The sequence below is a fragment of the Gastrolobium bilobum genome, unplaced genomic scaffold, assembly GCF_033153095.1.
Source record: "Gastrolobium bilobum isolate Gb01-03AN ecotype WA unplaced genomic scaffold, APGP_CSIRO_Gbil_v1 utg37919, whole genome shotgun sequence".
Lineage (NCBI taxonomy): Eukaryota > Viridiplantae > Streptophyta > Magnoliopsida > Fabales > Fabaceae > Gastrolobium > Gastrolobium bilobum.
This window is the reverse complement of record NW_026896331.1, coordinates 158,275-171,497: the sequence shown is the minus strand read 5'-3', so window position 1 is coordinate 171,497 and position 13,223 is coordinate 158,275. Positions and strand designations below refer to the sequence as shown.

The following is a 13,223-nucleotide window of genomic DNA, read 5'->3' as shown; positions in this document are numbered from 1 at the left end:
TATAAATTTTTTTTTGTAAATTGACACGATACAATACGAATGACACACAAAATAGGAGTTAAAATGGTAATTGACTAAAGAAAATTAAAAAATGGGTCAAAATTTAAAAATAAAAAATAATTAAAAAAATACAGTCTACACAAATTTGATATGATATAAATTTTTTTGTGGGTCAATCCAAATACAAATTTTCTTATCCTGTCAGGGTTGATGTGTATGTCATAATTTGTTTTGACACCTTTAAACGCAATATGATTTTTTTTCCCTTTAAAATTTAACAACAAAATGACATATCTAAAGTTAGCAAATATAATAAGATCCGTCCTAATGTTTCACGTCAGCAATGTACTATACCTAACTAGTATATGCACTCGTATATAGAGTCCGTTTGGATGAGTGTTTTTTCTTCAAAAGTTGCTTTTAAAAAAAAAGCACTTCTCGAAAAATATTTTTTTGGATGCTTGCTTTTAGAAAAAAAAAAAGACATAAAAAAGGTCAAAAACCTTTTTTCAGAAGCTACAAATTTTATCTTCTAAAAAAAGCAGAAGTCAAAAGTCAAATATTTTTTTAAAAATCTAATTAGCTGTAGCTTTTATAGAAAATACTTTTAAAATAAGGAAGTCATAAAAAAGGGCTTTTTTTGACCACTGTAGCCCTTATTTAATAATTAATTATCAAATTGTCCTTGATTAGAAACTATTTCGAAAAATTAACCCTTCCAAAAAATATAACACTAATCTGCCCATGTTTGACCATTGAGCACGAAGCCTATTCGGGTATCCCCCTCCCTACCTGAGTATTTTTTGAAATTTTTACCATACCTGAGTAGGGAGGGGGATACCCGAGTATATTTCTTGAATATGGGAAATGTTTGAATTATTTACCCGGGTAAATGTCGCAGGAAGGGTTTTTATATAACCCAGCAGCCCCCATTTGGAAAACTCACAAAGGGGTACCCGGGTAGAGCTGCTGGAGGTGTGTAATAACGCGATTCTCACACCAAATCTTGCTGAAATTCTTCCTTTTTGTTCGTGCACGTTACATTGCTGCCTTCTACCGGTTGAAATCCATTCAAGGTTCATTTTTTTTCCTTTTTATCAATTAGGTTCTGATTTTGATGTGTTTGTCACTTGTTATCCAAAAATTATTGCGGTTTTGTAGTTTGCATGGCTAAACATTTGATTTGATTAATTTTTAAAATTACTAACTGTATCCTTAACCCTAACCTTTATGTTTCTGATTTCTGATTTTGGCTTCTTTTTTTCAGTTTCATAGTGTGACGCAATGGCTTCTAGATGTGTTTTAAAGATGCCTGTGGGGGAAACCCAGAGGAGGACCAAGCGTCGACACGATGGGTCGTCATCCTCTCAGCCCCAGGCTGCTATGCATCAGGCTCCGGACTTGCCGTTCGGATATTTGTTTGAGGATGACAGTGTTGCACATGAGAGGTTTGTGAAGTCATTCATGAGCCAGAAGATTTGCGAGCCGAAATCACTGGATTCGGCCTTCTTCAACTTGGAGCATTTCGACATTGTGCCGCTTCTTGAGAAGACACATTTGCTTGTGCTTGTGGAGATGCGGTGCCCATACTCGGAGGTTATGGTGAGAGCATTCTACCAAAACCTTGCCTATGTGCATGGCGAGCTGACTTCTCGTGTCTGCGGTATTGATATCATCATGATTGCTCCTATCTAGACAGAGCTACTGGGGTTCGACTTTGATGCTATCACAAGCTATGTTGCACCGACACTGACACGGGACACAGGATACGACAAGACACGATACTCCGACACGTTAATTTTAAAAATATTAAATTTCGACACGTTAGGATACGTTTTGATATTATATAATATTTTTTAATTTATGTAGTGTATATAATATTTAATATTCAATAATTTAACAAAAAAAATAAAGCTAAATTTATAATACCCATCAATTTTGCAAAAAAACATAAGATATCCCAAATGTTTATATTAAACTCAATAAAATAGTAATCGTAATCGAAAGAATCTAATAGTTAGAACTCAAAATGTAACGCAACGTAACTTTTAAACCTTTTTTGAGTCTTTGCAACGAGTATTGGAGTGTCGGGAAGTGTCGGAGTATCGGTGAGTGTTGAGAAGTGTCGGACGCGACACGTTAGAGATTTTAAAGTGTCGGTGCTTCATAGGTCACAAATGCAGCACTATATCATGGAGACAACCATCATATATTTGGTGATTATGACCGGGAGGCCATTGTTACAGAGACCAGGAGGGCAGATGCTGAGGCCGAACAATTTGCTCATTATCCTGTGAGCAACTTGTCGGTGTCTGCTCGCATTCTTCATTATGTGGTCACACACATTATTTTTCAGCGTCCGCATAATCACTCGAAGGTGCTGGAAAGAGACTTTGTCATCTTGTGGGCCCTTCTTCACCATCAGTAGGTGAACTGGAGGCATTATATATGCATACTGATGTGGAAGGTTGCAAAGTCAAGGAAGGCTGAATTGCCTTTTGCATTCCTGGTGCATAAGATTCTGCATAGATTTGGTGTGCATATGGCAACAAAGACCATGAAGACGGTCACAGGCTAAAATGCTATATTTGGTGAACGGCTCCTGAAGCAGTGTGGGATCTTGCAGAGCAGAGCAGGTACCTGGTACTGGAAGAGGGCACCAGAACCACCTGAGATCCCACTCCATCACGATGTTGAGATGGAGGATGCACCTGTAGATGATGTGTTTTGGGTTTAGTAATGCATTATTGTTGTTGTTTTTACGGTTCTTAATTATAATATGTGTTTTTCATGACTTATGATGCAGACCTTGTGACGATGACGATGACGATGATGATGGGGCTACTGTTGTTGATGACGTACCGACACGTCCCACTCGAATCCAGCTCCTCCATCTCTTGAGGGTGGATGGACATTTGATCATGTCATGGCATCCATGTATAGCCTGACATGTGGCCTTGACTCCTTGACCATTGAGTTTAGAGGATATAGACAGAGCACAAGCAGTGGCGGACCCAAATTGACACCAGGGTTACACGCCCGGAGGCTGGCTACAGACAGGGTGCCCACACTCGTGAGGAGGCTGATGCTGCTGTTGAGGATGACGATGATGTGGAGGAGGATGATGAGGATGGGGAGGAGACGCAATCAGATTCCAGTCCATAGGGTTTTATATGAGGGTTTTATATTCGTGAATGTATTTTGGGAAAACATAGTATAAAGGAGAACATTTTCTATGGGAAAACATTTTCTCCTACTAGTGACTCATAGTATAAATGGGTCTCACCTTGAATTTTTTCTCTCTCTACTATTTTGTAGACCCTATTTATACTATAAGTCACTAATATGAGAAAAATTTTCTTCGTTAAAAATGAGAAAATGTTTTCTCATATGTATTTGCTTTATTGCTTACACGTTTGTGTTTTAATTACGCTCCTCAAAAAATCCAAATAAGACAATCGCTTCAACTAAAACAATTTTTTTTTCAACTAAGCGGTGAGATGAACAGTATGTTGAAAATTGATCAGTTAAAATTATAATAAAATACAAATACATGTGTAATAAAATGAAAAATCATTATGTACCAACAAAAAATTGCAAAATCATTAAAGTTTAATTTGTTAGTTTTACAATCAATAATTGTAGGTTCTTGTTTTTTTTTCTTAAATATATAATTTTAACACAGTCAAAATAAAAATAAATAAAAGTGATGACAATCGATGGCGCAGTTAACGGTAGACTAATAATAAACAGATTTGCAGGTCAAAATAATTTGTTATAAACAAGTGATATACATCAACGCCGCTGATTGTAAAACGTGTAATATGTATGTCGGTGCACGCTTTTACAATTTAAAAAATGTTTCATTTGCGTCTAAAAGAAAGGAAAATAACATTTTTCACCATTTTTAAATGAAAAATGTAAAATAAATAAATTTAGTGTATATCTTTACGTGTAAAAACTACATCGTTTAAAATTTGATATAAAATCTCACTGTTATTATATTTCAATATGTTGTATTAAACATAATTGTTCCGTATTATAAATAATAATTGTTCCGCGTGTTGGAAAATCGAGTCAAAGTGTTAAGAGGTACATACGTGGACTCTTTTGACCAATAGTGTTTTTTTTTTTTTAATTTTTAATGTATTAATTTGATATCCAATTCTCAGTATTTACCAATTGGGCACAATTTACCAATTGGGCACTCACACTTTTTTTTTTCTTTAGGTGAGAGTTATGAGTTCCGCTTGACGTGTTGGAAAATCGAGTCAAAGTGTTAAGAGGTACATACGTGGACTCTTTTGACCAATAGTGTTTTTTTTTTTAATTTTTAATGTATTAATTTGATATCCAATTCTCAGTATTTACCAATTGGGCACAATTTACCAATTGGGCACTCACACTTTTTTTTTTCTTTAGGTGAGAGTTATGACCTCATGCGCCATTCACATAATTATGTCAAGTGACAGAATCTCATTAATTTTATTACCGTAAAATTTTAAAAAGCTATAGTTTTTTATTAAGGTATCCATATCGTATATTTTTTTTATTTCATATAATTTTTTGAGATCTACACAATGACACTTTATTTAGTATATTTTATCTTTCACAAACATAATTCGAATTTGTAATAATGGTAACACAAACGTAGCTTCATATGCATCAAACATGACCAACATGTTATCATATATACTTGGTTTGTTCCTTTTTTTCGTACTTATTGGGTTATCTATTTTTGCTCTCACTTTTTCTTCATTTTCTTTTCTTCACTAAACAAATTTTGAAATTAACTATTGTCTCCCACAAGTATTGTTGCAACTCTAACAAACAAGAATTCAATTAATTAAAATATTAATAAAATTGATTTGAAAATCGAGAAAGCTAAACAAATTAAGGGTTTCTACTTCTTCTCGCCAAAATTTGGATTTAAACGCTCTTGTGATTGTGGAACTATTGTTGCAAATTTGAATTATGTTTATGGAAGATAAAATATGTTAAATAATGTGTCATTGCGTAGATCTCAAAAAGTTATGTGAAATAAAAAAATCATCTTATTTGGATAAAGAGTCAAAAGTTATGGCCTTTTTAAGTTTTACAATTATGGGACTAACGAGATTATGCCACCCCATTGGTAAATATCGGGAATCAAATACCATATAGAAAAATTAAAAGAATAAAAACACCCTTTGGGTCAAAGAGCCTATATACGTGTTCCAGGGACGTTCCCGGTAGGGAGAAAAGCTTTAATGTACCGACAACACCGAAATTGACGTTTCATTTTACTAAAATGATTTTTTGTTCCTTTCTACCCATGATATTTTTTACATTTTCTTTTAAGTCCTAGTTTTTTTTTATTTTTAGTAAAAGGGAACACATGAATTCAGTGGTCCAGGTGTATTAAAGTTTTTCTCCCTAGTAGGACTTGGGTGTCCACATCCAAGGTTATTTTCAATTTGGGCCTTCAAGTTAGTCATGTTTCACTAACTTGGTTATGAGCCCATTCAAGTCTATGAATGTGGATCTGCGACCTACGATTCCTTGAAGTTACTCTCTCACCCATATTTAACACTTACGAGATAATTGCTTTGTGCCGTTTTCTACCACCCTAATTGTCCCTGGGGTCTCATATATATCAAAATATTGCCCAAAAGGGATCGTCTCCAGCATATTGTTTATCCTAGCCTAGACCATTTGCAATCTCCAAATGTACATACACACACATTTGTTATTTATTCATCAAACTTTTGACTGCAAAGGCTGGACCAGATCTTGCCATTTTATTGACTTTTTAGGTAGATATCTTTGCTCACCTCTTTTTTTTTTTTTTTTTTTTTTTTTGTATAAAATCTTTGCTCACCTCGTAACTATACACATACTAGATAAATGTTAATTAAGGGTACAAAACTAGAGTTCATTTTTATATTTTATTGGAAATACAAATTTACTATTATATTATGAGAATGATTATATTTACAAACTCAAATTTTACAAATTTTTCTAAATTATACTACATAGTACATATTACTTAAGCATTTACTACCAATAGTACATACTACATAGTATAGTTGTAAATGCTTAAGTAATATGTACTACTCATAGCACATAGTATAATTTATAAAGATTTGTAAATTTTGAGTTTGTAAATATAACATGAGCTTATCATTTTTCAAGCCGCCGTAGATAAAGTTATCTCTAGCTACTAAATCAACGGTGATAAAGGAAGAGAGAGAAAAAAAAAATCATAATTATTCAAAGGTGAATCAATTAATATAAGGAAATAAATAAACAAAATGATGTAGTTTTAGGATGGTCGGAGATAAACTTATCTCAAGTTGCCGGAGAAATATTTTCCCAACATATCCTATTATACTATATCATTTGCGAAACTTGAAATAGATGTTAAATGATTATGAAACCATTTTTGAGATATAAAGATGATGAGAACATTTTTTTTCCCTTAAAAAAACACTTTCTTATATGAGCTTCGGTAGTTTGAAGCCATTTTTAATTTCGCCGTGTGCAATTCTAGATCAACTCCTTAATAATACACGCATATCATACATTTTAAGGGTAGATAATTCGGTTCAATTTTAATTTAAAAACATTTTTATTATCAATTTATTAATTACCTGATTAATTCAATTCCAACTAAGTTGAATTCGTATTGAATAACTCCTCAATCATTGTTTTAAAACTCGTACCAGTTATCGACTTGATCGAGGTACTGGGTCATTGGATCATTGGTTCAATCGAGTTCAATTGAATTTACTATTCACATATTAAAAAATATAAACATATTACTTTATTGAAAATTCACATAAGAAAATTATCAATGAGCTTCAAAAAATAAATTGATTTTCAATGACAGCAAATATTATATACTTCTAGGCTTTTAGCTCTAGACCATATCCTAACATTGGATTAAAATTGCAATGTAAGCTAAATGCACCTTTTGTGCCTTGACATAATACAGATAAATTAAATCACGATAATAAGAGATAGACATGAGATATACACTAAGGAGAAAGTGTCCACCTTGAGATGAGACCGTTAGTGTTTATTTCCACATAACATCTTGAGATCATTATAGATGCAACTAAATTACATAAACGAACTGCACTAATAAAAAATACATTCTTATTTTCACCTTACTTTTTTTTTTTTTATCATATTTACCACAAAATATGAACATGATTTAATTTAAGAGTTCTTAGCAACAACAAAAAAAAGATTTACCAAAAAAAAAATTTTACCCAAAAAAATGAAGAGGGTCAATCAGTCTAACCCAGGTCAACCGGGTCACCGAGTCTCAACCGGATTAATCGGTTCAAACCGAGTTGACTGTAGAACGGTCCAAATGACCACTCAGACCGAGGAATCCACCGGATCACTGAGACCCAGATCGACCCAACTGGTTTTTTAAACATTGACCCCAATATCATCTTTTCCAATTTTAGGACTTAAACTTGAAGAAAATATTATATTTACAAACTTTTTGTTTACAAACTACACTAAGTATGACGGGTCATACTTCAATCAAAAGTGTATGACCGGTCATACTTAGTGTAATTTATAAAAAAAATTTATAAATGGATCCTTCTCTTAAACTTAATGTCTTTAGTTAAGAGAAACATATCCTTGCCACCTGAATCAAATAATATTGGTAATTTGATCATTCTTTATATTAACTTATTGTTTTGTCTTTTTTAAATAGTTTTTTTTATTTATTTCTTCAGAACTCTCCTTAGTCTAAATTCAAAAATATCTTGATATAATAAGTGTTAATCACCAAGGTGATATGTCGCGATATGTTGCAATGGAGAGCTTTTTGGGTATTATAGAAGTATCTACATCCTATCCAAAAGAAATAAAAACTTGATATTTAGAGGAAAATAGAAATAAAAGTATGAATTCAAATAGAATAAATTTTTTTCTATTTAGAAAAAAAGTATTGAGTTCAGTACTTCTGTAATACCCAAAAAAAAATTCATTGCGATGGCAAGATGTATGCTCAATGGATGATAATTTGGAGTTTCTTGAAGTGTATACACAAAATACCTTGGGGCGTCTTGATAAGAGACCGTAATCTCCTTTGAAGTTGTTGGTTTCTTATTAAGTTATTGTCACTTTGAATTAATTAGAATCCTTTTAAAAGGGGTCTGTTTAACCTTTTGGATCCGGATTAGATATCTTGGTCCAAAACAATTAGCTTGGGTATTGATGTTCATTTTATTTTCATAGAATTTAAAGTAAGATCAATATGCGATTGAAAAACATGTGTATATCAAGTAAAAAAAAGTCTCACATTGTGATTAGTGACTCGCTCAACTAGCTTCAAGGTTCGGAGATGATCCTCGCATATACCATGATTCTCCTCAATCTCTTTCGCCCCTTCTTTCTATAGATAAAAATATATTGTATCGATACTAACATGAGACACAAGATATGACATGATATAACATTTTGACACGTTAATTCTAAAAAATAATAGATTTTGATAAGTTAGGACATATTTTTATATTAAATAATATTTTTAGTTTATGCAGTATATATTATATTTAATATTTAATAATTTAACAAAAAAATGGAACGAAACTTATAATGGCCATAAATTTTGCAAAGAAATATAAGATATCCTAAATATTTATAATAAACTCAATAAAATGATAATCGTAATTCAACGAATCTAATAATTGAAACTAAAGCAACATTCAAACTCTTTTTTGAATCTCTGCAACGCGTGTTAGAGTGTCGGAAAGTGTTAAATACGACACGTCAAATATTTTAAATTGTCGGTACGTCATAATAGTGACATGTGCCATTGTGCAATTCAACATGTGTAATCTTTGATTTTTGTTTGGACCTTAGGCCCCTTTTATGTTTTTTTTTTAAAAAAAGTGTACAAAAGTGATTTTTTTTATCACAATGCTTAAATTAAAAAAATAGGAAATAGAATGATTTATAAGCTTAAATGAACTTGAGATTTAAATTCAGAAATTTTTGTCAAAGATTTCAGTATAAGATAAAGCCCAAATGCCAAATACAAACACGAGCTCTCACTTGAGGAGGTGTTTAGTATGAGATTTTTTTCGAAATTTTCGGTAAATTGAATTTTTTAAAATTTTAAACTTTAAGATATTATCGTAAACTGAATGTAAAAATTATATTTTTGAAAATTGAGATTTTCGGATAACAAAAAAATTTTCCTCTCCCAAACACTCGGAAGCAAAGATTCCCATACTTAAATCGAAGAAGAATTTACAAGGCAAATATTATCATTCGTTGACATGTGGTTCTCTACTCTTACGTTGGTTGTGATTCACTCACTACAGTACTTTGGTGTTAATTTTAATTAAAAATAATATAAACAAATATCACTTGTGACCTGAAAGTGAAAGTAACAAACAGCTCATTATGCAAAATTCAGAAGCGAAAGTACAAAAATCATTAATAAAAGTGCCTATCTTCGTGATTGAGCAAAAATAAGATGAAAGAATGATTAATTTTGTACATTTTTTTTTTAAATATCAATATAATATATTTCAAAAACTATTTATTAAAGTTTATTTCTTATAACACATATTATCACCGTATGATAAACACGTATTATGTTTACGAGGTTAAAAGAATCGAATGATGTGTGTATCGTGCATAAATTAATACGAAAGAATTATGCATGTTCGTGAATATTATTTAACTAATTTTTAAATATTATAATTTTCTTATTCTTTTCATGTTAATTTATACATGATACCCGCGTGACGTTGAATTTTTTGTAAAATATAATAAAACTATATTACTTTGATAAATGATTCTCAAACTAAATAAATTGATAATTTTTTTAAAATTATATTATTTTAGTAAATTGGATAGTTGTTTGCGAATTTATATCCCTGATTGCTCCCTTATGAAAAAGAAATAAATAAAAAAGACTCTGTTAAAACTCATCTTAAATTTATTTTGTATATTTTTTAAAGAAAAAAAAACACACACATGAAATAAGATAAAAATGATCGAGATGTTTAACTATTGGGTCAGGGCCTGTTAGGTGTCTGAATAGACATGGGCTTATGATCAAGAAACAAATAATCCATCAGAGTTTAGACAAAGCTTAATATTAATCAACGGTCGGAATCAATCTTTAAAGCAAAACACGAATCCGAACCGTCCAATATCAGAAGACCCATAGTCCACAACCACTACAAAACCCTAGATAGCTAATGTTGTTGAAACTTCACAAGCCTGCGGAGAAAACCCTAATTTGCAGTCGCAGAGGCCTTAGCTCGGTACGTTCTGTTATGTCTCTTATTTCACATTCAACTTCGATCTGTGTTTTTTTGCATTCTTTCAAGTCTATTGCCTTTTCTGCGTTTTGGTGAATCCGCGTTCTAGATCTACCATTTGTGTGGTTCTTCGATCATATATATATATATATATGTATTTTCATTTTTATGGTGTTTAGTTCTGTAAATGGAAGTGAAACACTCTGCTAGATAATTTGATTTTTTTTTTTATGATATTTCTGTTGATTTTGTTCGGATGGGTGGAACTTAGACTATTGTTTCAAAATGATGGAATATCTTCACATTCATCTTCTCTAGGATTCATATTGTCTGATGATTTATACTTATGAATGTTGTAAGTTTCTGTGTGAATTTTGCCCAATTTCTTTCATTATAATTACATTTTTTTTTTGTTTTATCAATGAAGAACAGAGATGGGTGAGGAGGTGAAGACAATTGTTCCAGAGTCTGTGCTGAAGAAGCAGAAGAGGGAAGAGGAATGGGCGTTGGCCAAAAAGCAAGATTTCGAAGCTGCTAAGAAGAAGAGAGCTGAGAGCCGTAAGCTGATCTTCAGCAGAGCTAAGCAATATGCCAAGGAGTACGATGAGCAGGTACATGTCACGAGTCTTATCAATTTTGTTTCATTGATTATCCTAATTTATAGTCGTCCACTCTTCGACGCTGTTGTGACTTTCTTTTTATTTTTTAGGAAAAGGAATTGATTCGATTGAAACGTGAGGCAAAGCTGAAAGGTGGATTTTATGTCGATCCAGAGGCTAAGCTCTTGTTTATTATTCGCATTCGTGGGTATGTGTTTTATGTTTATGTACTTGTACTTCATCACAACTGTTAACATATTCTGGCTGTTCTAATACATTTGCTGTGTTTTTATTATCAGTATTAATGCCATGCATCCCAAGACAAGAAAGATCCTGCAGCTGTTGCGATTGAGACAGGTACTAGTTATAATCACAGAGTGCTGAACAGAAGTTTGACTCCTTGTATGCATTATTATGTTTTCCAGTTACACCAAAGCTTAGTGGTAGGATAGTTCAAGGCTATTTTGTAGCTGAAACCGACAACTTTCGTTAATATTATGTACCATTCAATAAGGTAGCCCCTGGCATCTTAAAATAATGCTGTTTTATGTTTGGTAAAACTAAATAATTTAAGTTGAAACAGTAAGCTTTAATTTATTTGTTTGAGAAACATAAAGAAGAGGGAAGTAAAGTGAGAGCAATGAAAATTAGTCATATATTTGCTGCTATGATCCTCTATTTTGTTTCTCTCCTCATCTTGTTCCCACAAGCAAAGGGTATTGTTAGATCATTAAGACTTTTGAGTGTGGTTTGGGTCTGAGATTCTGCATTTTCTCAGTTTAAGTTGTGAGGCTTTAAAGTGCCTGTCTTTGAGGGATCAGGGAATCTTTGTTTAAGTTATTAAAATCAATTGGAGGCTTGGAAGATGTTTTGTTTTGTGTTTGGTAATATGATCGTAACATATTGCGTGTACTTTGTTGGCATTTGGAGTCTATGATACGTGTTAGAGCATATAAATAACATCTAGATACTGAAATTTTTTATTAATAAAAACCATTTTGGTGATCCCTATCTTTGTCTGCAACAGATTTTCAATGGTGTGTTTCTTAAAGTTAACAAAGCTACCGTGAACATGCTTCACAGAGTTGAGCCTTATGTAACTTTCGGGTATGTTATTTTCATTGTCATACTTTTTTAAACGTGATGATTATTTTCTACCACTAATGAGACTTCCGATATTGATCTAGATACCCTAATCTGAAGAGTGTAAGAGAACTTATTTACAAGAGGGGGTATGGAAAGCTAAACAAGCAGAGAATTGCTCTAACCGATAACTCCGTCATTGAGCAGGTTCCTTAATTTATTCTCTCTTTTAAATTATATTACAATTTGAATTCATTCACTACACGTTGCTGACTTGCTTGGATTAAACTGTAGGCACTAGGCAAGCATGAAATCATATCCACTGAAGATCTTATCCATGAGATCATAACTGTTGGACCCCATTTTAAGGAGGCAAACAATTTCCTTTGGCCATTTAAGCTCAAGGCTCCTTTGGGTGGCTTAAAGAAGAAAAGGAACCACTATGTTGAAGGAGGTGATGCTGGAAATCGTGAGAATTACATCAATGAGCTTATCCGGAGAATGAATTAAGCTGTGGCTGTGGTCAATCACTATTTAGGGGAATCAATCTGTCATTGTTGGCTTTAGATCAAGATCAGACTCATTTTCGTATCTGAAATTTTGGAAATAGAACATTTTGACTTTGATAACTTATTGCTGAGGTTGAATTTGTTTTTCATTTTATATGTTTGTGAGAGAAGTTTTTTTAGAATATATTTGCTATTATGAATATGCTTGGTTTATGTTGCTTAGCTTTCTCTTCAGCGTTTTGGAGTATGACTGCCATGCCTTATTTAAAATTTGTTCTTTTTAAGGCCCCTTTTTAGAAATTCTTTGTTAGATAAGTGGTTTTTTGCCAAAGTCAACGTCAAGTGAACTTTTTTTAAAGTAAAATAGAAAGGATGATTTTTCTGAAAATGGTAAGCAGCTGCTAAGCTGCCAGTTGTATTGAAGGATATATGTCTTCTAATCCCGAATCAGGTTTGGTTACAGTTAAAAGAATATGTATTTTCAAAGAATATTGATAGATAATCCTCTTTTGTTCCAATAACGTGTTGATTAGGCAACTTCACCGATGACCATTTTTCTTATAACGTTTTTAAAAAAATGATTAAGCGATTACAGAGTTCACTCTATTCACAACAGTTTGAGATAAAATATATATTACAATATCAACTGTATGTTCCTTGTGTTGTGATGTTATGGCAGTATTTTGAAACTTTTTTTTATAACACGTATTTTGAAACGTTGAGTCTGTCTCAGTGGTGGTGTGGGA

General features: G+C 32.3%; 1 protein-coding gene across 2 annotated transcripts; it reads left to right on the top strand.

The window, feature by feature from the left end:
* Positions 1-10,190: 10,190 nt before the first annotated feature.
* On the top strand, positions 10,191-12,675 carry LOC133298988 (large ribosomal subunit protein uL30y). Of its 2 annotated transcripts, none has more exons than XM_061498374.1 (7): positions 10,191-10,289; positions 10,719-10,897; positions 10,996-11,093; positions 11,185-11,242; positions 11,913-11,992; positions 12,073-12,175; positions 12,263-12,675. In XM_061498374.1, the coding sequence occupies exons 2-7, from the start codon at positions 10,721-10,723 to the stop codon at positions 12,476-12,478; spliced, it is 732 nt and encodes a 243-aa protein (XP_061354358.1). In that variant the 5' UTR covers positions 10,191-10,289; positions 10,719-10,720; the 3' UTR covers positions 12,479-12,675. The 2 variants fall into 2 exon arrangements, with proteins under 2 accessions (XP_061354358.1, XP_061354357.1); XM_061498373.1 differs by having other exon boundaries at positions 10,208-10,289; positions 10,714-10,897.
* The last annotated feature ends 548 nt before the right edge of the window (positions 12,676-13,223 follow it).